The 25,000-nt window shown below is 39.1% G+C and overlaps 1 protein-coding gene across 2 annotated transcripts in view; it reads right to left on the bottom strand.

The window, feature by feature from the left end:
• The window catches only part of LOC106873733 (GTP-binding protein 1), a 27,016-nt gene that overhangs the window by 1,271 nt on the left and 745 nt on the right, over positions 1 to 25,000 (bottom strand). The window contains exons 1-9 of one of the 2 annotated variants that reach the window (XM_014921221.3): positions 10,642 to 10,776; positions 7,964 to 8,553; positions 6,695 to 6,803; positions 5,651 to 5,831; positions 4,656 to 4,902; positions 3,434 to 3,529; positions 2,757 to 2,995; positions 1,134 to 1,278; positions 413 to 595 (exon numbers count right to left, since the gene is read on the bottom strand). In XM_014921221.3, coding sequence (XP_014776707.1) covers positions 413 to 595; positions 1,134 to 1,278; positions 2,757 to 2,995; positions 3,434 to 3,529; positions 4,656 to 4,902; positions 5,651 to 5,831; positions 6,695 to 6,803; positions 7,964 to 8,074 — 1,311 coding nt within the window. In that variant the 5' untranslated portion in view covers positions 8,075 to 8,553; positions 10,642 to 10,776. Of the gene's footprint in view, positions 1 to 412; positions 596 to 1,133; positions 1,279 to 2,756; positions 2,996 to 3,433; positions 3,530 to 4,655; positions 4,903 to 5,650; positions 5,832 to 6,694; positions 6,804 to 7,963; positions 8,554 to 10,641; positions 10,777 to 25,000 lie in introns of those variants that run through there. The other variant, XM_014921222.3, reaches the window with a different exon arrangement.

Below are 25,000 nucleotides of genomic sequence, written 5' to 3'. Positions count from 1 at the left end.
CATTAAATTGACAGAATTATATAAAAGGGCACGTGTCTCCAAGCAATCTTTCAGGCACAGGACATAACATCCCGGCTTTTAATTACATTTAATGACATGAACTGAACCTGAAAGACTGCTTGGAGATACATGTGACAACAATAAATAATGGTTTCTACTAAAGGCACAAGGCCTGAAATCTCGGGGGAGGTGACTGGTCGATAACATTGGCCGCAGTGTTTCACTGGTACTTAATTTATCGACCCCAAAAGGCTGAAAGGTAAAGTCGACCTCAGTGGAATTTGAACTCAGAACATAAAGACAGGTGAAATGCTGCTAAGCATTTTGCCCCGCCGTGCTAACGATTCTGCTGTCTTACCACCTTAATAACGATAAACAATAACAACAAACGCAACAACAACTGCTGACTGACCTTCTTTAGGGCAAACGATGCTGTCTGACCACCTCGGACCTCTTTGACCGGCATGCGCTTGCGATGTATACTTTTGATGACAATACTCTGGAACTGTCCGAGGGAATCTGGCCCCAACAGGATGGTGTCATTGAGTTTGATGAGTCCCCTCAGTAAGGTACCAGATACAACAGTGCCAACTCCCTGTAAAAGAGACAGGGTTAGATTTCTGTTAGGGAGGTGAAGGTAATGTGGCAGAAAGGTGTGTGTGGGGATAAGTGGAAAGAATTGGGGGAAGTGAGAGAGAGAGAGGGAGAGGGAGGGAGAGAGAGAAAGAGACAAAGCGAGGGAAGGACCGAGGAAGGGAATTTAATAAAGGAGAGAGAGAGAAATGGAGAGAGAGAGGTGGAGAGATATACCAAAAAAATTGAGTGGAGCCATGAAAGGAGGAGAGAGAAAATGAGAGAGAGAGAGAATGAAAGAGAAAGAGAAAAAGGAGTGAGACACTCAAAGAGAAATAATGAAGATATGAAAGGAAGAATGACAGAAAATGAGAGAGAGAAAGAGAGAGAGTAAGAAAGAGAGAAATACACAAAGAAAATAGAGTGAAGATATGAAAGGAAAATAGAGAGAGAGAGAGAGAGAGAGAGAGAGAGGGAGGTAGAGAGAGAGAGAGAGAGAGAGAGGTAGAGAGATAAAGAGGGTGAGGCTAAGAAAGCCAAGAAAGCCGAGTAGAACTTACAGGTACAGAGAACGTATCATCAATTTGAAATTCAGCTGGCTGCGTCACATCGTATTTGTGTCGTGTGGACAACAGGTTTAGAAACATCTTGAGTAAGCCAAGGTTTTCACCAGTCACATTAGAAACTTGGAATATTGGACACATTCTGTGGAACCATACATGGAAATATAACAAAAAGAATACATCAATCGTCCGTATTTAGGTGTACAAATAAAATGTCTCCCTCTTTCTTTCTCTCTTTCGTTGTATATACAGGATACAGATGGTAGTTGAGGATAGATTTATGGATTTAAAAAAACGCTTATATAATAACAGAAAAAAATCTGTATTTTAATAAAAATAACATAAACACATTTCGAGCATGGCCATTGCCAGTACCGCCTGACTGGCCCTCGCGCCGGTGGCACGTAAAAGCACCCACTACACTCTCGGAGTGGTTGGTGTTAGGAAGGGCATCCAGCTGTAGAAACTCTGCCAGATCAGATTGGAGCCTGGTGTTGCCATCCGGTTTCACCAGTCCTCAGTCAAATCGTCTAACCCATGCTAGCATGGAAAGCGGATGTTAAACGAAGATGATGATGATGAATTTTAATGCATGCACACACACACACACACACAATAATTCTTGTAGTAGTTTCGTTTGTGGTGGGATTCAAAATGGATTTATATTTTGCCATCAATTAAAAGATGACAGTTTACAAATAACCCAGTAGCAGGCAAAGATGTCTCAATAGAACCACACAATCAAGTGTTCAAGTGGTTTCACTTGAGTCGAATTGGGTTAAGTGGCCCCAACAGTGAAAGGCACTTGTGCCAACATACCTTCTATGTACAGAAATATGCATTTATACATGCATCTCACACAAGTGCTGCAATCTGATAACCATATATGCACAGCAATACACACACACAAACATACAAGGCAGTTCTGGAAATTCCCAGCTTCAAGGTTATCGCGAAAGGCCTGGTTAGAGGCCCAACCTTCTGAGTTCTTTTACAGGGCTTAGAAAAACTGAAGGACCACTACAATAAGTGTGTGAATCTGGAGCGGGTAATATCATCATCATCATCATCATCGTCGTTTAATGTCTGCTTTCCATGCTGGCATGGGTTGGACGGTTTGACTGAGGACTGGCGAGCCAGGAGGATGAACTGGGCACCAATCTATTCTGGCAGGGTTTCTACAGCTGGATGCCCTTCCTAACGCCAACCACTCCAACATTTTATGTGCCACCGGCACGAGGGCCAATCAGGCAGCACTGTCAATGACCTCGCTCGAATAGTGCTTTTTAAGTGCCACCGGCATGGGAGCTAGTCAAGTAAGAAACACACAAAAACTGTTAGATTCACTTCAACATTTAAATTTAATTTGCCAAAGTATTTTTGTCGCTTTGAGACCGTGACTTGTTCACTGACAAAATTCTGTGCTAGCGAATGACTGAAAGAAATGTTTTTGTCATCTACATTCCAAAGATGGAGCTTTGTATCTTTGTTAGAAACTAGTTCCTTCCTCAGAGGAAAAGTTTAAATCATTCAAAACAGAAGAGAAACCCACATAACATATAACATTTTCAATGAGATTTTTAGTGAAGCCCACAGTGAAGTCTTTTCGTTGATATTTACCTCTCAGATGTGAAGTTGGTGGCTGTACAAACAACATTGTCTTTGTTCTGAACTAAAACTGGAATCTTCCGGCAACCAGAGGACTTGAGCATACGCTGTAACAGTTTCATGGTGTCCTGCATCACGTTGGGTGGGCACATGTCAATCTTGGTCACAACGACGAACACTGGGACATTGAGGGCCAGTGCTAGTCGGAGATGTTCCTTGGTCATTCCTACCACCCCAGCGTTGGCACCAATCTGCAGAGACAACGGGGACAATCAATTTATTACATTGACTGCAGAAGAAGTTTCTAGAAACTTCCACATGTATAAATATGAACACAGATAATGTATACACAGATAAATATACACACAGATAATATATACACAATATATACACAGATAAAATATACACAATATATACACACAGATAAATATACAGACAGATAATATATACACAGATGATATATGCACAGATAAAATATGCATAGATAAATAAACACACAGATAATATATACACAGATAAAATATACACACAGATAAAATATACACAGATAAATATACACACAAATAATATATACACACATGAAATATACACATATAAATATACACACAGATAATATATACACACAATAATATATATACACATGGCTGGACATTCTGGGGACAATAAGAAGTTAAGAATATAAGAATTACCATGAGCATAGCAAAGTCTGGCGCATGCCCTGTCATTCCAAATACTGTGGTCTTCAGATATTTCTCATGTCCAGCTAAATCTATAAAAGTGATCACCTGAAATATAGAAACAAGCGGTCAATAATAATAGAATAATAGATCTTTTGAGGGGGGGGGGATGGGCTACTCGACCTGAAGAAAATTCTAACTGGGCCCCACCTGCAAGGTCATGCACTGTTTATCTTGATATGAGATCACCATGTCGTGCACATATGGTCGTGATGCATGTGCCTGGTGTACCCTTATCAGACAGGTAGTCATGATGGGTATACTGGGCTTCGTATATTTTACCCCAGTGTCACTTTGATGGCATGTGCTGCTCTCTCCCTCAATAATAATCCTTTCCACTACAGGCAAAAGGCCTGAAATTTTGTGGGGAAGGGTAAGTCGATTACATTGACCCTTGTACTCAGCTGGTTCTTAATTCATCGACCCCAAAAAGATGAAAGGCAAAGCTGACCTTGACAGAATTTGAACTCAGAACATAGCACAGGCGAAAAACCGGTAAGCATTTCGTCCAACATGCCAACAATTCTGCCAGCTCACCACCTTCTCTCACTCGATAATAGTAATGATAATAATAATAATAATAATAATAATAATAATAATAATAATAATAATAATGATTCTTTCTACCATAGGCACAAGGCCTGGAATTTTGGAAAGGGGGTAGGGGGCTAGCTGATTACATTGTGTTCAGTATGTGACTGGTACTCTGAAAGTAATGAAAGTCAAATCTGACCTTCGTGACATTTGAGTGTGTGTGTGTGTGAATGAGTCAGTGCGTTTGTGTCTGTGTATGTATATCAAATCAATGAGTGTGTGCGTGTGTGTGTGTTTGTAGGGAAGGAGCAGTCTAAACATAAACATTCCAGGGACACACCCTTTTTTGTTGCTTTTGGATGAGGTCACAAGTTGCAGAGGATCATCTGGTGATTTAAATCATACTTGACTCGTAGTTTTAATTAACCGACCCCCCGGAAGGTTGAAAGATAAAGGTCAATCTTGGCAGGGTTTGAACTCAGAACATAAAGACTGTAACCAAATACCAGAAAGGCATTTTGTCTGTTGCTCAAATGGTTCTGTCATTCTACTCCCACCACTCCCCAACAACAACAACAACAACAACAACAACCCACATAGCAAGTAAAGAGGTAGCAAATATCCTTGGGAGGTATCTTACCTTTGAGGACTGTTCACAGATCTTTATCCAATCGAGGTTCCCATGTTCGGGTTTATTGACAACGTTGCCGGCAACATCGAAGCCTAAAATATCGTTTCCAACACTGCTTGTACGACCAGACACCATTTCGTGTTTGTGTCGGAACAGCTTCTGACGTGCAATGCCACGCCCGTTGTCAAGTTCTCCATGGGTGAGTACACCTAGAAGGGTGCTCTTGCCGGCGTCCACATTACCCACCACGGCAACCCTGTTGGGAAAACAATGAAGAAGTTGGTGAGAAGATGGGGAAAACTAAACGTTTTATTTTTCAGCGATAAACTTAATACATTTCATTTTTTCTTTTTTACTTGTATCAGTTATTTGATTATGGCCATACTGGGACACTGCCTGGAAGGGTTTTTTTGTGATCCAAGAAATCGATCCCATGACTAATTTGTTTTCTTTTTAGCCTAGTACTTATTCTATCAGTCTCTTCTGCTGAAACACTAAGTAACGAGGATGTAAACAAACCAGCACTGGTTGTCAAGCAGAGATGGAGGACAAAAATAAAGACACACGCACACACGTACGATAGGTTTCTTTCAGGCTGTTCAAAATCACCCTCCCCACCAAGCAAACTTGGTGGGGATGCCAGTTTAGTTGCTGACGACTCAACCATGCAACAAATTGTTCTGCTTTACGTGTTACCAGTAGTGCTCAAGAGTGACCTGACATAACACACACACACACACACACAAAATTATATTCAGCTTGTCATAACATGCATTTGTGTGTTACACCTAGAATACACATACTATTACTCCGTTACAACATGTGTTTGTATGTCAAACCAATAACAACATTAACCATAGAATTAAAACACATAACTAAAATCATAAAAGGCGTAATTGAACCCGCACCCATGTGGTTGGGAAGCAAACTTCTAACCACACAGCCACACCTATAATAAGCATATAAAAAGACCTAAACATAAATATAAATGAAGAAATATCCACCTTATTTCCATAAAATCCTGCTGGGCCACTTTCTTTCGTAGAAGGAACTCTGACACTTTCCCCTTTTCTGCCTGCCTCACACGCAGGCAGACACACTCCAAACCCAGGGACTGGGCTATACTCTGTAGAGTGGCAACTGATGCTTCGAGATCTTCATCTTTTAATCCTGGTTTATCTCCCTCTGAAAGATTAGGAACACATTTGGAAATTCAGCAGGAGAAATCAGAGCTTAGTCAGAGAATAGAAGACAGAACGCCAGAGAAATCCTCTCTATACCGATCCATCTGAGACCACCTCTGATTCTGTGACACAAAACTGATTATTTAAAATTATTTGTATTTAAATTAAAACCTTCTGTTCTAATTTGCTATATTGTGAATCCCAGCTTAATCCTTTAGAATATAAACTGGTTTATCTTCCTAATACTAACCTCTTTACAGAGTGTACTGGGCGCTTTTTGCATGGCGCTTGCATGCGTGAGGTCACCGAAAAACTCACAAGACAAGATCCTTTAACTTAGTGTGGTTGGATGTAATATTGAGGAAAATGGGTTTGTGCTAAGCGTAATATAGAGGGACAGGAATAGGTCTTTTGCTGAAGAGGAGATACCCTTCCACACCAAATGTTCCGATCGAATGATGAGGCATCTCATCTGTGCTCACCATGACAACAGATGACAGCAGCAGTTTGCTTACTGAACTGGATGATCCTGGCCATCGACAGTTTGTTTGTTCATCTGCTCAGCACCTGGTCTTATTTGCTATTGATTCAATAAGATTCATTCGCCAAAAGGTTTCGCATCCACCATGCTTCATTCCATGATTTCAACATAATTCTGGCTCAGGTGGTTACATGCAATTTAACCCATGGCCAGGACCCTGATGGGTGCTATCACTCCAGGCCGGAATAGACCTGGGAACAACAGTTACTAAGGGGTTGTTTTGTTCCTTAATTCCTCAAGACCCTGGAATTCCCAAATCGGAGCCCCACCCCCAGACGCAGTTTAAAGTCATAGCCAAGACAAGAACGTCCAAAGATACTTACCACCAATGCCTATAACGTAGATGTTCTCCCCTTGCCCCTCTTCAACTCGGGCCTTGATTATCTCGGCAAGGGAATCATACTCTTCACTGGTTGGACTCACAAGAGCCATCTAGTGGAAAGAGAAAGACAACAAGGGAGGCAATCATTGAGCGGAACAGAAATTTACACGTATACATTGTTACCATGACAACAACTTGTAACACACCATGTGACTGTGGTAATCCAGCTTAACTTGGTTGGTTCAGAGGAAAATAATTTGAAGTGGATATTTATCAGAAAATTACTATTTTTAAATCTCAAAACGAGAGATATTCAGCAACAGTACTTTGTAGTAAAGATTGTTTGCCAACACGGCTAGGACCCTGACAGGTGCTATTTACTCCAGGCCAAAATATACCTGGGAACAACAGTGGCTAAGGGGTTGTTTTGTTCCATAGTCCTCAAGACCCTGGAACTCCCAAACTGGAGACCCATTTTTCTGGATGTTTGTTTCATGGCATCAGCACTGGTGAGGTACCAAGACAGAATCCAGCCCCCCCCCCCCCCCCCGGCTGAGTGGGGAAATAGTATTGAGGAGTGTGAAAGTATGACAGAAGGACAGGAGCAGATCCCTTACTGAAGAGATGAATACGTGGCCTCCTTAAGTACTCAATACACGCACAATAGGGTCTTCACATATGTAATACAGTGAGGTAAAAAACAACTTCAATCAACTGAGATTATCCAAGTGATAACTAGGTAAAAACTCCCTCCATGGGTGTTTGAGATCTAAACACAACAAGCAACCCCCTTTAAGATCAGCCGACTGAAATAATTGGGCAGTACAGTCCCTGTGGCCTATGAGGTTGCCAACGAGAGCTGCATCTCCTTTACACCAACTGTTGCAGTTACTATGGTCACCAATGGCAGTGACATCTGAGTCAAAGTCGGTAGGTCGCAACAGAGTCAAGAATCAGTTGCCAATCCCCGTGACAACCCCCAACGACTAGAACCACTGCAGAAATGATAACCCACTTTTAGTATTGCTCTACTATAGCAGTCAGCCAATAGACCCAGCACTGCTTGTATGATGGCCTTTCAAACCAGACTGACTGACCGACCACTCGTCCATTGAAAGCAAGTATTAATGGATGGGTAGTAGTGACAGTATGACAGAATTTCAGAATAGCAGAACAGTGGAACATCAGAATGTTAGAATAACATGTAAAGTGAAGCGAGAAAAGGAAACAAGCAAAGCAGAGAAAAAAAAAGGGGGGTGAGATTCTTTACCTTTGAGGTCAGTGCTGACATCTCGGTGTCCATATCATCAGGAGCAAAAAGATTGGTTCCGTTGGCCATGTCGTCTGTTGGCGTCTGCAATGTTTCCACTGCAGTAGCCATGGTTACTGCCGCTTATATTGCTACTGTTGTTGTTGTTGTAGCAATTGGAGAACAAATTCTAACCGAAGAGGTGTCCCGGTAGAATAGTCAAAGGTTTGCAGTAAATCTTATGCCTCCTAGAACCAGGTAGACTGATGTGTTGTGACGTTTATGCCTCAGCCTTTTTGCAACTACGTTGGTGATGTTGACAATGTAACTATTTGGCTCCGACCAGGAATTGAAACCCTGATTCATCAAATCAGAATATAAGATACCCTTTACTCTCTATTATAAGAGCCTTTGTCCAGATCCTTCAAAAATTAGTCTGAAGTAGTATTGGGGGGAAAAAACAAAAAAGGGGCATAGAAACTATATCCCTTTCTTCTTTTTTTTTTTTGTCTATTTTGGTTTAACCGCTGTATCTTCTGGTGCTGTTTCTTTCATGTGCATATATTGAATATACAAATTCTTGATAATTTTAAAATATTCACCGGGAGTTCCTGAAGGTAAAAAAAATGAAAATACAATATAAATTCAAGCATTTAAATCATCATCATCATCATCATAAAATTGGTTTTTAAACATTGAATGGCTATGGGGGGGGGGGTCTACCAGAATAAAACAGCAATCAAAAGGGTCCATAGATAATAGAATGGTTGAGAACCCCTGCTTTAGATGTCTGTATTGGTATGTATTGCAAGAATTAGCTGGGTTTCTTTCTCTCACATTCTGCATTGTTCAACCTGCACAAGTTAGTGTGTGACAAACAAAATAGGAATTCTGAAAGGAGTTTTCAAACATCGAATGGCTATGAGGGTCCACCAGAATATAAAATAGCAATCAAAGGGGTCTATAGATACAAAATGGTTGAGAACCCCTGATCTAGTTTGTGACGATCCCCTGTGTTTGGCTGAATCAATAACCCAGGAAGGCTCCGGGACCAGAGGTTTTCGAAAATCAATGTCGTGCATGTGTGTTTTGTAGAGCATACAATGACAATTAGGATATGGTACCTTGTACAATAGCCACAAAATGTATAGTATGACTACAAAATAGTATAACACGCAAGAGACAGTACCCTGCTTACCGGGTTGTATCACCCACACACAAACACACAGCAAGGTAACAGGGTAAAGTGACCCAGATAGTAGCAGAATTAGAAAAAGTCCAGACAGGTTAGTGGTGAGTGGATTGTCAGTAAATTATAGTAGTGTTTAGTAGGCACTAAACAGAATTAGTTTGTTTACCCAACACGCTAGGTTTTTGTTTGCATCAACTATTGGTAAACAAAACAGTACGTTTACAGAAGTGTGTGTGTGTGTGTGTGTGTTTTCGTATGTTGGTTTCCATGTAGGTGTGTCATGCGCGTGAGTATGTATGTGTTTGCGAATGTTGGCTTGTGTGTAAGTGTGTTTGCTGGTTTGTGTGCATGTGTGTGTGTGTGTATGTGTACTCTGCTGTGTGTTTATGTGTGCTGTATTCTGTTGCGTGTGTGTGTATGAGTTGCTTAGTATGTGATTATGTGTGTTTGAGTTGATTATATGAGTGCACGGGTGTGCATTGTGCAGTTGTATAAACACATATATTCTTTCACTGGGTTCATTCATTGGACAGCGACCATGCTGTAGCACTGATTCCAAAGGTTTACTCAATCCTTACATATATACATACCTCTCTCTCTCTCTCTCTCTGTGAATATATATCTATATATACATATACATATAAAAACATATATATATATATATATATATATATATATATATATATATATATATATATATATATATATATATATATATATATATATATATATAAGTAAATAAAAATAAATGAATATAAATAAATATATATATATATAAATTTAAATGTTATGTCATGTTTTGAATTGAAAAGTAATCAACCGATGTTGGTCAATTTTTTTTTTTTTTTTTGTTGATCAAAATTTTGCTCCATTTCCTGATCATTTAAATTCGATTCCTGATAAACTTTTGTTTATTCTGTTGTTACCTGAACCTCTGTCAGCATAGTGTGCCATGCCCCTGGATAGCACAGGTAACTGACACCGATAGGAACAACAGATGCTATTATCCGTTAGACGGTCATTACAACCACTAATCAGTAAATATAAATAAATAAATAAAACTACATATATATATATATATATATATAATGCCCTTATATATATATATAATGCCCTTATATATATATAATGCCCTTATATAAATATATAAAATATATAAAGAAATATATATATCTTGGGAATAAATGATGGATTTTTCCCCTTATGAGTTTTTTTTTCACGCTAGCTACTTGATAAATTCTTGTAAAAGAATTCATCCATGGCCGCAGCTCCAAGCTGAAACTTAAAAAAAAAAAATATATATATATATATATATATATATATAAGTAAATATAAATAAATAAATATATACACACATATATATATACAGATATAAGTATAAATAAATCATCATAGGTAGTTATGTATTTAAACATAAACACATAAACAAACCCACACACACATAACCATTGTGAAAAACAAAGCATGCAATTAATCTCGATTATATTACAATGATAATAAACTATACCATATTTCCACTGCTTCAAGTTATCCTTGCTATGTTACCGTGGCCTGTAGTATCATAGCTGGAGTAGTAGTGGTGCTACAGAAGTTGTTAGTAGAGAGGACTCTGGAGTACGTCTGAAGTGCTTGCATTATTGTCTAATACTGATGAATGAAGCGGCTGATGTAGAACTGAGTGCTGTGCAGTGAATGTGTTTGGTTGATGCAATAATGCATAGTGTTATGAAATAGCTAAATAGTATGACGATACTATTAACGGGTGTGATGAAATAGTGTCTAACGTGATGAAATAGAGAACAAGTATGATGAAATAGAGCGTGAATGAGCTGGTATGAAATTAAATAGAGTGACCCACAAACTGACAAATACCAGAAGATCCCTCAACTATTAATGGAATTCCTTACTCTAGGCTTGTTATGCTCTACCTTTTTATTAATGATAAGATAAATTAGAGTTTGGGTGTCTATATTGGTACTATATTCAAGGGCATATCAGGCATGCACCAAATTTCATCATCATCATCATTATCATCATTTAACGTCTGTTTTCCATGCTGGCATGGGTTGGACAGATTGACTGAAAACTGATAAGCTGGGGAGCTGCATCAGGTTCCAATCTGGTTTGGCAAGGTTTCTACAGCTGGATGTCCTTCCTGACACCAACCATTCCAAGAGTGTAGTGGGTGCTTTTTACGTGCCATCAGCATGGGTGCCAGTTGCAAAGCTCTGGCATTGGCCACGACTATGATCTCACTTAGCTTGACAGATATTCTCAAGCATGGTATATTCTTTTCTACTCTGTTGTGCAGAGAAGTGAAATAATATCCAGTTTCTTGAAATAACACTCTCTATGATGGCAGGGCCAAGTGGGTAAGGTGTTATTACATCAACAGTCTGAGTTCAAATCCACTGTAGTCACTGAATTGTGTATTAGGACAGAACAGTTCATTTTACATAGCCTGCAATAAACCACGTCTTATCAAGGGGCTGATTTATCTATCAACCCTTCAACACTAAAAACAAAAAGGACTTAAGTAGCAGCCCTTGGCACACATACATATTTCCACAGCTATAGTCACAGCATCAATTCTTGTGATTATTTAGTTATATTTCAGCAACGTATGTACTGACCCCCGCCACATACATTTAAGAGTAATGATCATTTTCACTGATTTGTAGAAGAAGGAGTCAGATAACTGCATGTAAAGTGTGGATGTAAGCAGGATGAATTTAGTGTTATAGTAAGAATAGAGAATGGTAGAGACAGAAACAGAGAAAGTGGGCACAATATTTATGTAGTGGACTAGGCATTTATTTAGACAGAACTTATCAAATATCATGCATATCATTCCTATTCCAGTGAATGCTTGGGAAAGGAGGAGGGTTGGTTTTTGTTCTGTGTGTAGTCTGTGATGGCAATGTTCAATGGGAGAACTGCATCATCACAAATATTGAGAATAGTATTCCATGATGATGGCGATGATATAGGAAAAAAAAAAAAGAAAAATGAAAAAGGAAAGAAAGATAATGAAAACTAAAACAAACGAAAAAAGAAACCAAGAAACAAGGAAAATCAAAATGTAGAAATATAAAATAGAAAAAGAGGAAGAAAATGAGAATAGAAGAGAAAAGGCAAATAAATAAAGAAAGAGAGAAGTAAGAGAAAAAGTAAAACTAGAAAGTGGGTGACGAGAAAAAGGAGAAAGATAACAGTGGGGTGATGAGGAGACAGGTGAGCGAGTCAGTTCTCGTTAAGTGAAACTGTTGAAACAGGTATTTATATAACCAGTGAACAGGTGAGTATTATTGAGGTATGTCATGTATGTGTGCGTGCATATATACACAGACATGACAGAAGTAAATAGACACCCCATAAAACATCGTTTTATGTTTATTCTGACTTGTAATGGTTTATATTTTAGTTTTTTTTTATTAATTAACGTTTTAATGTTTCAGGTTCTATATGTGACTGTGGAATAAATGATAATCAGATGGGGACAATATCTGGTGAATATGGTGGGTGGGGTAACGTTTCCCATTCAGACTAAACTTCTCTGTTAGTTCCTCAACAGTTATGATGGGATTTTGTTCCACCAGGGTTTGCAAGATGTCCTTGTCAAGCTCTACAGATTTTCCAGGATGAGGTTCATCTAGGCTGTAGTTTCTGGCTTGGAACTTTTGGAACTACCATTGACACTGGTTTACGCTTATTGTCCAATCGCCATATACTGCATTGATATTCCTCACACTTTCTGTTGCGTTGTTGCCTTTATTGAACTCATAAAGCAAAATATGCTGAATATGTTCCTTTGTCACTTTCATTATAGCTTTGAAAAAATAACTGTTAAAATCGAACTGCACTCTTGAAAACTTGCACTAAGAATAAGTACAAGGTAAAATTACTACCTGCTTTTATAGCAAGTTGATGCAGGTAGTTTATCCCATCCCTCTCCGACTTTTAGTTCATACAATTGTAAAAAAACCACATTATCTATGGGATGACGCTATATATATATACACAAACAGTCGTTGCATCATTATATGAGTATATAATTGATAGACAGGATGGTTTAAATATATATATATTATCTATCTTCTATCTATATTCTTATAAAAAGTAAAGTTTGTTTGTTTGTACGTTGACCGCTGAAAAAAACTAAATAAAACTGATAATATTTCAGATTACATAAGCAATTTTAAAACTATAAATCTGTCCTCAAATACAGTCCGCACCCTGTATATATATATATATATATACATATATATATATATATACATATATATATATATATATATATATATATATATACATATATATATATATATATATATATATACATATATATATATATATATATATATATATATATATATATATATATATATATATATATATATATATATATATATATATATATATATAATCTGAACTCTGCAAAGTATTGAATGATATCTTCGGTTCCATGTTAAACTGTTTTTATCATAACTTGACATAAGAAGTGTGTGTGTGTGTGTGTACACCACTTCAAACACTCTATAGATATACATGTGCGTGTGTGTGTGTGTCTCTCTCTTTCACACACACACACACAATCATCATTGTTTACATGACACTTCTGGGTTGGTGCAGTAAAACTGGTTCAGCTAAAGACAAATACCTGCTGTATGTAGGTAGAAGTGGGTTTGCAATGAAGAAATGGTGTTTGATTGAAAGTGGATACATGATGTGTGTAAGAGGGCAGTAAAATTGGTACAGTGTTAAAAACTAGTTTGCTAGAGATGCAAACGCTTAGATTTATCTGTAAGGCTACAGAGCAAGTACTTGTATTTGTATGTATGGGCAATTACATCAGTGTAGGGGCAACAATGAGATTTTACAGCTGGGCTAGGAAATTGAGAGATAGGGGGAATAGACAGATAGATAGGGAGAGAGAGAGAGAGAGAGAGAGAGAGAGAGATAGAGAGAGATGGGGAATAGATAGAAAGATAAAGGGAGAGAGAAAGATAGAGAGAGGAGAAATATAGATTTATAGAGAGAGGAAGAGAAAGGGGGCAGAGGGAGGGAGAGGGAGAGAGAGAGGAGCAAAGAAAGAAACCCCTTTGCAAAAGGTGCTTTTTTTACATGGCACCAGCACTGACAGGGTCACTGAGCAATTTGCAAGACCAAACTCCTCAGCTGGGAGTGGGGAGAGTAGTACTGAGGCGGGGTCAGGTGGAGGGCGTGGGGGTGATGGCTTTGTGCCAGTTGGTGAGAGATTAAAGGTATAGAGTAGTGGTTCCCAGCATGTGGTCCGCAAAAGAAGGACTGGTGGTGGTGGTGGTGGGGGGGTTGGTCAGCATGTTAAGCTGACAGACCTTTCAGTATCCTGGGGTCCAAGGCAGAGAGCTGGCAGAAACATTATTATGCCGCGCGAAATGCTTAGCAGTGTTTTGTTGGTATTTTATGTTCTGAGTTCAAATTCCTCCGGACACTTTTGCTGGTCCAGAGGTTATTAATTCCTCCGGACACTTTTGCTGGTCCAGAGGTTATTAAGCTTTTTCCATGGATGTTCTTGCCCATGGCCGGCCGTGTCCGAATTTCTTTCTTAGAAGCACTCGCTCACACCGCCACAAAACAACAACTGCATAACCATCATCTTCCAACATCAGACCATAACCACCACCACCACCACCACCACCAGCAACACACAGCAACAGCACAAGAGTCCCAAACTACCACCAGATAGACAACACGCCTCAGATGTAAAATAGCCAGCCCTATTAATAATCAAGCTGATTAATTAAATTGTTAATTGAAATCTGATGAAATATCTTTTACATTAGCCATGTTTCCTCTCTGTCTCACTTCTTCATCACCCCCTTCTCATTCATATACAAACAATACACCCTCTCACTTCTTTCTTCCTCTCTCTCTCTCTCTACTCACCTCTCCCACCCTTTCTAACTTTCTAATGTTCTTGCTCTCTCTCTCTCTTTCACCATTATTTCAACCTTTATTCTTTTCTACTTCTCTCACTCAACTCACCCAGAACCAATTCTTTCTCCCCCCCCTCCTCTTCCACTACTACCACTACCTCTCCACTCCCGCCTACCCTTAGTACTCTCTCTCTCTCTCTCTCTGACAAATCATTATTTACTTTTTCTCCCTCACTCTCCCACCCATTTCCTTACCTCTCTTTTGCTTTCAGTTAATTTATCTTAAAAGTAAAAAAAAATTTCGGTCTTTTTGGCTACACATACCAAAACACCATGTGTCTCAAAAGGGTTAAGTTACTGAGGTGGTGTGACTTGAGGGAGATCTGCCTGCTTTTTCAAGCAGTTAGGGTGATAATGAAGAGCAGGGGGGACCCCCAACTACCAAGTAATGCATCGATACAGGGCTGCGGATTGTTTTGTACGGGGCCTCACAGAAAGAATAAACTTCTAAATTTCATTTCAAGTGAAATCATTGTCATGGCCGAGGACAGTACTGCATCAAGCTAGGGATTTCAAAGAGATTTGGCTGCTATATCTAGCAGGTTGAGTGACCCCCACATCAGAATGTGAAGGTGGTAGTTGACTTGATGCAGATCAGTTGACGGGCAGTTGACTCAAATGACAACAGTTGACATAGATGGCAGTAATTGACACAGATGGCAGCAGTGGTCGATTTAACAATAGTGTTAAGCAGAATGGTGATTGTAGGAAGGGACATACAAAGCAGCAACAGCAGTAGTAGTAGTAGTAGTAGTAGGCAGCCTAAGTTGTAGCAGCAGTGACAGTGTATTGGTAGCAGGAGTGGTGGTGGTAATAGTGGCAGCTTAAACAGTAGTTGATGTTGTAGGTGACTATTAGAGGCAATGTGTGTGTGTGGGGGGGGGGGGCGGAAGGTGATGGTAGTTGTTGTTGTCATGGGCAACAATGACGGCGGAGGGGGGTAATGATGGGTGGAGTGGGGGTGGCGATGGTGATGGCGGTGGTGTAATGGTGATCCTAATGTTCTCTAATTGCATTCCAATCAGCAGAAATGAATAAAACAAGTCGTTAATTAAATGAGTAATTAACACAGCAAAGCTGTAAGGGGAGAATTAATTAATGAGGGTTATTTTTGAGGATACATCAACATGTTTGGGTATATATATAAAAACAACATGGATGTATATTCATGTATGTGTGTCAGTGTGTGTGTGTGTGTGTATGTGTATATATATATATATATATATATATATATATATATATATAGATGTATGCATACACACATATATAGATATATGTACACATACACACATACAGGGGTGAGCTACTAAAATGTTAAGACCAGCTTGCTGTGACACAAATGTTTTAACCATCAATATTCTGCAGAAACCATTTTTGCAAGTTAGTTATAAAAATATTGTTTGAATATAACATGTTGGCTAGTATAAGTGGAAAGAAACTCCGGGAGAGCGAAACAGCAGGTGGTCCTTAGAGGAGAAACCCCCTTTAGGCAAGTGTTTCGGCCTTTAGCTCCTGACACTCTAAGGGGGATTGGGCCACATCTGAGTCATGACTCCTAGATGTCCATCTGCTGTCCGTTTTAGTACGCCTTAGGTGGGATTGGTTTATCACTCTTCTTAAAGAAACTAAGAACTACATCATTCCAGTCTTGTAGAAGAGATTCCATGTTCCAGACCAAGTGATCACAAGGAGTAGCCATGGAGCCAAGATAGAACAGGTTTGAAGATCTTCATGTGTGGAACACTTTTAACTGGATCCTTCTTCAGATTGTGCAATAATCCCGCGCACTTCCTTTATGGTTGGTGCATCTGTATTGCATATGTAAAGAATGGTATTTGTGGAGCTTATATGTGGTCAGTTAGCAGGTGAGTCATTGCTGAGTAGGATGACCTGGGCTTGAAATAACTGCTCCCTGGTCGTTTCATTTGTTGATGGGCAGCCTTTCATGCAGTTTGAAAAGCTGACACAGTTTTTGTGAGATTCTGTAGGTGTATCTTCTACGTTTAGAGCAACAGTCTGTCTATATCCATTATGATTAAGTTTGTCTTGAGTAGTTGATAAGTGATAGCAGTGTCAATAGCGACCTTCTCAGCAAATTTAAATGACGACCCAGTATCCAAACTTTTCAATTACACTAAACCCTAAGATTTCTGCTTCGATACCCATGACAGCTGGACCATGGAGTAGTGGAATTATATAGGAATTTAGGTTATAACGCCATGTTCTATTTAGAGGTGTCCGGACCTATTTAGAGGTGTCCGTTTAGTAAGAAGGACGCACGGGAGGGAGTTCGTTGAGTAGCGGAACATGCCATATGGATCGACCATGCCAGGGTTGAGTCAACGTCAGCCCTGGAGATACCGATCATATATGCAAGGGTACGCCGGAACTGGATGAAAGTTAACTTCTATATTATATATATATATATATATATATATATATATATATATATATATATATATATATATATATATATGTATGTATATTACACACACACACACACACACACACACACGTTTGTATGTATGCATACACACATCGGTAATATATTTTGTCACCTGAAAGAACGCATAGACGCGGGAAACTCCGAGTAGCGACTTCGTCAATCACCAGCTTCCAGTGTCTATATATCGTATATATTTATAGTATATATTCCAGTGTGGTCACATTTATAGAAGTAACATTGATCTCTACTAGCAGGCATTCATTTACGCCAATAAATGCATAATGCAATAGAGACACAGATCTATTTACTTTATTTATCAATATTGGTGCACGCACATACACGAACACGCATGCCTCTCTCTCTCTCTCTCTCTCTCTCTCTCTCTATATATATATATATATATATAGATAGATAGATAGATACACACACGCACACATCTGTGCACACACATGCGAGCAACGAAATATACAAACACGGTGTACGAGGAAACTGTGTCACCGTACATATTTAGAGCCGTCGGTGTCAGCAGCAACAGCGGCCCCCACCCGTTTCCGAGACCATACACACAAACACAATCACTGATTTGAGTATGTGTATGCGCGCGTGTGTAATCACACACATTCACATATACAAATACACATATGTGTACAAGTATGCGCGTGTGTAAACATATATGTTTGTGTGTGTGTGTATGTATGTGTTGATGGAAGAGATCGTAAAAGAAAAGAAACAAAACGAAAACGTTATCATTATGATTACAAGCAGCGGTGAGAAAACTTTTATGATTGTCAATAACAACAATCGTAAATTAGAAATATCATTGCTGGTTAGGTTGACGATATGGTGGTTACCTTGAAGAAGTGGAGGAGAGTTTGGAAGCCAATGGACGCGTGGATATGCAGCTTGTGTGGGACATCGCCTTTAACCAAAATAATAAACTAAAAGGAAAACACGCACGAAGCCAGCCAACGTTGGTGTGTTTGGGCCCCACGACCCACGAAACATCTGAGGTGAGTGACAGATCTAAGCAGGGAGAAAGGGGGTGAGAGACGTGGTTGGAGGAAAGAGGAAGAGAGAAAGAGAAAGAATAGAGAGGGAGAAGAGAGAGAGAGGACATGTGTAGAAAGAAAGAGAGAGGACATGTATATATATATCTCTGTGTTTATTTATATATAGAGAGGGGGAGATATAAGGATTGTAATAGAGGATGAGTGAGAGGAGAAGCCATGATAAAGAGTGGTGCCCAACGTAGACGAGGTAGCTCCTATATGGTAGATTCGTTTGCTAGAAATAGCATACAAATCTCTTCAAATTTTAGACTTTAAGCTAAAAAAAGGACATTAGATATTAACAGTCCTAAATGCAATGTCTTATTTAAGAAAAATATATACACACGCTTTTGATCCAAAGCCTGACGAAACAATACTTACAACCCTCAGATCCAACGAAAGGGGGGGGGGGGAGAGCCTAAACGTGATCGCACGATTCACTAGAAATAACAGCCAAATCTCTCTTAAATTACGGCACTGCCGTCTTTAAAAAAAAAAGTCACATTGGCTAGTGTATTCTTAGTTGCACAAGGTCTGAATAAAAAACAAGAATGGTTATGGTTGAAACGTCTTTGAGCATAGATATTATAGATCAGACCTGATATGGGGCGAAGCAACGACAATACACTATATAAATACGCGCCGCGTGTACACGGAAGGCTGTGTGCCGCGTCATCAAAGATTGGGGCCTTGGAAATAGTTTGGTCTAGATTCCAGGCAAGTCGCGCCTGGTAATTCCACCTCGGGGGTTTTCATTGTGATCGGCAATGAGTAGAAGAAACACCTTTTTTTCTTTTTTTTAATGTTAGAATATGAAATCATGGCACCTGGAAAGTGTCAGCTGTTTCTACCGGCCTCAAGCTCGCGCGCATACACACTCATAAATACATATACATACATACATACATACATACACACACACATATATATATATATATATATATATATATATATATATATATATATATATAAGCATACCTACACAAGTGTGCCCCGCCTGTCCAACTTCGCTCATAACTTTCAAAGAAATGGTTATTTTTGTTTTTTTTAATAAAATTCTCTACAAATACCTTTCAGATGGTGTAGATTCTGATTACATCGGAATTTAATGTAAATAATGATGATAATAATCGTTGGGCGCGTGCAAATACATACTGACGACACACGTCACATACATATGTACAAAAATTTGAAATTTTGAAAAATTCATACGACGTGTGTCAATATGTGTGTATGTGTGCACCCGCAATTTATTTTTATTATCATTATTATTATTAAATTCCGATATAATAGTCATCTACACCATCTGAAAAGTATATATAGAAAATTTCATAAAAAAATATTCATTTTTCTGGAAGTTATGAAACGAAGTCAGTTGAATCACCCTTGTGTAAGTATGCCGAGTCGATTGGAGACACCATCTACCGAGGAGAGCTAAGTTCCTCAACATGGAAGAGATATTGACACAGTGGGACCGCTGCTGGTTTGGGTATGAGCAAAGAACAGAGAAAACTTGCTTGTAAAGAAGACTATTTTATTAACAGGTGTCTGGAGGTGGGAGAAATCGGAGTAGATTCCAAAGTGATATACAAGGATGTGAGTAAAAATAACTTGAGACCCGCAGAGGGATCAGAGCACCCTAAGGCAGAGAAACTCAGGGAAGAGACCGACCCATCTATGATGCGAGAACTCGAGACTATACACGCGCACGCATACACACACATTGATAGATAGATAGATAGATAGATAGGTAGGTAGATAGATAGATAGGTAGATAGATAGATAGGTAGATAGATAGATAGATAGATAGATAGACATTGTTCAATAGTATATTCCTGGTTTTGGCATATAACTGGCCAGTCATATGCTATAACCAGTAATATACTGCTGGATAATACAAAGCTATAACTGTTCAAATTCTCCTTTAGAGTGTGTGTGTGTGTACAAATGCAAACGCACACATAATGTCACCGCTTACCATTAATGTTTACCGAGCCAGCGACTGAGCCTATATATGGTCGCACATCCTGCTAGTAATAGCTCAAAACCATGCCGTATCGTGCCGTCTTAGAGAAGGTCAGGCACGATAACGAGGTCTCAGATTTATCTGCACGGTTTCTTTTATCATAAGTCGACTTACTCAATTAAGATTAACCTGGGGCTAAACGACAACATCGCTATTTGGCGGCATGCTTGTTAATCTTCGCGTGCTTCTTATATCTTTCTCATGTAACACTATCCGCTTACAATCGTCCAGTCACACCATCAGCCAACCAGCCACTCACCCACCTGTACATTTGTTCAGTGAGGTTTTGTATTGCTTACGTTTACCTGCCAATCTTTAATAAACGGAGGTAGTTGAGGACGTGGCATCGTTCAAGATGTGTAAATAAAACGATAATTTCAAACGAGAATACGTTATAATATTCTTTGTATTTCTGTGTAACTTAAAAAGGCGGGTCTGGATCTATCGAACATGTGCAAATGATCCATCGATCATTTGCACATATCACGCCGTGGTCGCGAAACAGGAGAGGGGAGAGCAGCATGAAACAACCAGTGTGTGTGTATAATATATTAATGTGTGTGTGTGTAGGTGAGGGGGGGGGGGGGGGAAGCGAGCTGACAGAATTGGTAGCACACCGGGCGAAATGCTAAGAGGTATTTCATCTGCCGCAACGTTCTGAGTTCAAATTCCGCCAAGGTTGATTTTGCCTTTCATCCTTTCGGGGTTGATTAAATAAGTACTATTTTCTCACTGGGGGTCGATGTAATCGACTTAATCCCTTCGTCTGTCTTTGTTTATCCCCTCTATGTTTAGCCCCTGGTGGGCAATAAAGAAAAATAAATATATATAGGGGCATAATGTCTAGTCTGATATGGATATCAACTGGTGAAATAAGTAACAGTAATTTTATACCCCTTCCCTTTCTTTATATTTTATATATGTGGTTGTATGTGTGTGTGTATTTGTGTGTGGTGGCTTGGTGGTCAGGATGTTTGTCTCATGATCATAAGACTGTGATTTCAATTCCTGGACCAGGTGATGCATTATGTTCTTGAGCAAAACACTTCATTCTATGTTGCTCCAATCCACTCAACTGTCTAAAGCAAGGAAGACTGCAACAGGAAGATGTCCCCCCATCCAGGCATGATATGTATGCCACAGAATCAGAGAAACAGCCCTGTTTTTGCTTAGATCAGGGGTTTTCACCTGAGATCCATTTGACCCTTGGGGGATCCATATGAGCCTTGGGGGGGTCCATACAAGATTTTCTCGTTAAAATCTATGTTTAATTAATTTCTTATACTTCCATAATACTTAACCCTTTTGTTACTGTATTTATTCTGAGATGCTTTGTGTTTCTGTCAATTAATTTTAAATATAACAAAATTGCGAGGAAGATAGATAGATAGATAGATAGATAGATAGATAGATGGATGGATGGATAGATAGACAGATAGATAGACACATACTACATATGTACTGACATATCTCTGTGATTGTAAAGTTAGCTTCCCAACTACATGGTTATGGGTTCAGTCCCACAGCAAAGCACCTTTGGCGAGTGTCTTCTGCGATAGACTGGGGCCAATGAAAGGCCATGTGGGTGGATTTGGTAAAGCAAAATGATAAGAAACCCCCTTATACATGTATGCATATATATGCTCACACAAACACACACACATGTATATATATAAATGTATATATGTATGTATGTAGTCCCCTTTCTCCTTTTTGATTTAGAATTACTTTTGACTGGTCCCCTACTCATTAGCAAGTCTGTGAAAGGAAGCATCTTATTTTGGTCATCATCCTTTAAATCTTAAGAAGGTGTTGCAGACTTTTATAATCCCAGATATTTCTTACCATTTGTAGTGCATGAATTAAAGATTTGCGTTCCATCCCCAAGAACCTAAGTCCAGCCCCACTTTGCTCCAGACAGAGTTATAGGTTCATAAAGCCTGAGCCATACATTGATAAGGCCCTTTTCCAGATCCTGTGGATCCATTTTCTGGATTTTGTGGTGTATATATTCCACTCACATCACAAGATTACTCATTTTTACCAGCAGAGTGGACAAGGATAATATGAAACAAAATATTTTGCTTAAGAACACAATGTTCTGCTCTATTCTGGAATTGAAACCACAACCTTACAATCATCAGTGGAACACACTCACCTCTAAACCACATGCCTCCACATATAGGAAGATAGTGAGTCACATTTACCACTGCCAGTAATCTTCCACTGTCAGACAATACTGAGTATGCAAAATAAATAATAAATAAAAGGAAGAATTTCACACAAGTTTCCAAACTTTTTTATACAGACAAACTATAATTATTTCCATTAAATTGGTGACAAATGGTATTGGAATCAAATGAAGCTATTCAATAAATTAGTAATAATAATAATAAAAATAATAATGATAATGGTTTCAAATTTTGGCACAAAGCCAGCAATTTTTGGGGAAGGAGTAAATCAATTACTTTGACCCTGGGTGTTTGAAAGGTAAAGTTCACCTTGGTGGCATTTAGATTCGACATAAAGAGCTGGAAGAAATTCTGCTAAGCATTTTGTCTGCCAACTCATTGTTTTGATAATACAAATAATGGTCTCAGACGTTGGCCAGAGGCCAGTGATTCGAGGGGAGGGGGGAAAGTCGATTACGTGAAGCCAGGTGGAACACTGGTACTTATTTTATTGGCCCTGAAAGGACGAAAAGCAAAGTTGGCCCCAGCAAAATTTGAACTGAGAAGAAATGGAAGAAATGGTGCTAAGCATTTTTTCCCAGCGCCATAGCGATTTTGCCAGTTCGTTACCTTGATTGTAATAAGCCTTTCCGTTATTGGCACAAGGCCTGAAATTTGGGGGAGGGGGATAGTTGATTACATTGATCCCCAGTACCCAACTGGTACTTAATTTATCAACCCTGGAAGGATAAAAAGTAAAGTTGACCTTGGCAGAATTTGAACTCAGAATGTAGTGACAGGCAAAATACCACTAAGCAGTTTGTCCGGCATGCTAATGACTCTGCCAATGCCCCACCTTACCTTAATTGTAATAATAACAAAGGCAGCAAGCTAGCAGAATCGTTAGCATGCTGGGCAAAATGCTTAGCAGCATTTTGTCTACCTTGAGGTTCTGAGTTCAAATTCTACCAAAATTGACTTTGCCTTTCATCCTTTCGGGGTTGATAAATTAAGTACCAGTCACGCACTGGGGTTGATGTAATCGACTTAATCCCATTGTCTGTCCTTGTTTGTCCCCTCTATGTTTAGCCCCTTGTGGGCAATAAAGAAATAAGAAACTAAAAGACGCCAAAATATACCCGTGTTGGTGCTATGTAGAGAAACACCCATGCTGGTGCCGCCACACAAAAAGCATCCAAACACACATACACACGCACACATGCATATCATCATCATCAACATCATTACCATTTAACATCCATCCATTTTCCGTGCTGGCATGGGTTGGACGGTTTGACAGGAACTGGCAAGCCAGCTAGCTGCATCAGGCACCATTTATCTGTTTTGGTATAGTTTCTAAAGCCGAATGCCCTTACTTACACCAACCACCTTACAGAGTGTACTGCAAAAATCACCTGTGCCGGTGTCATGTGCAAAAATCTTCTGCTGGTGATATATGAAAAGGACCCATGCTGGTACCATGTACAAAGCACCCACTACACTCTGTAAGGTGGTTGGCGTTAGTAAGGGCATTCGGCTTTAAAAACCATACCAAAACAGATAAATGCTGGATTACCAGTTCCTGTCAAACCGTCCAACCCATGCCAGCATGGAAAATGGATGAATGTTAAATGATAATGATGTTGATGATGATGATATGCACGTATGCGTATTTATGTATGTTTGTGTCTGTGTCTGCCCCCCACATTGCTTGTCGACTGCTGTTGGTTTGTTTATGTCACTATAACTTAGTAGTGCAGCAAAAGTGAACTATAGAATATGTACCAGACTTAAAACAAAACAACTGATCGAGGTAGAATATTAGAATATAGCCGCGTTTCATTCAAAAAATATAGTAGTTTATGTGTGTGTGTGTGGTTTTGACAGTTAGTGTAAAAACCGGTGTTTTAGACTGTAAACATAAACATCACACAATACACACACTGTGTGTGTGTGTGTATGTGTCCATAGCACGAAATTATACTTTGAATAACATTTTATTAAAAACACTTTATTCCTATAAAATGTAACGTTAAAACCCTTTCACTTCAAACTGTTCGCCGTATTTCGAATATTCGATTAATTGTCAATTCGAGTATCTATTACTTCGATCAATTATTATTATTACTATTTTTTTTTTCGAGCAAATATTTTCGATCGATTGTATTTTGAGCAACCGTTTTCGATAAATCGGCA

This window comes from Octopus bimaculoides, chromosome 23, assembly GCF_046866305.1.
Source record: "Octopus bimaculoides isolate indiv1 chromosome 23, ASM4686630v1, whole genome shotgun sequence".
NCBI lineage: Eukaryota > Metazoa > Mollusca > Cephalopoda > Octopoda > Octopodidae > Octopus > Octopus bimaculoides.
The sequence above is the reverse complement of the archived record's forward strand: the minus strand, read 5'-3'. Positions and strand labels throughout refer to the sequence as shown.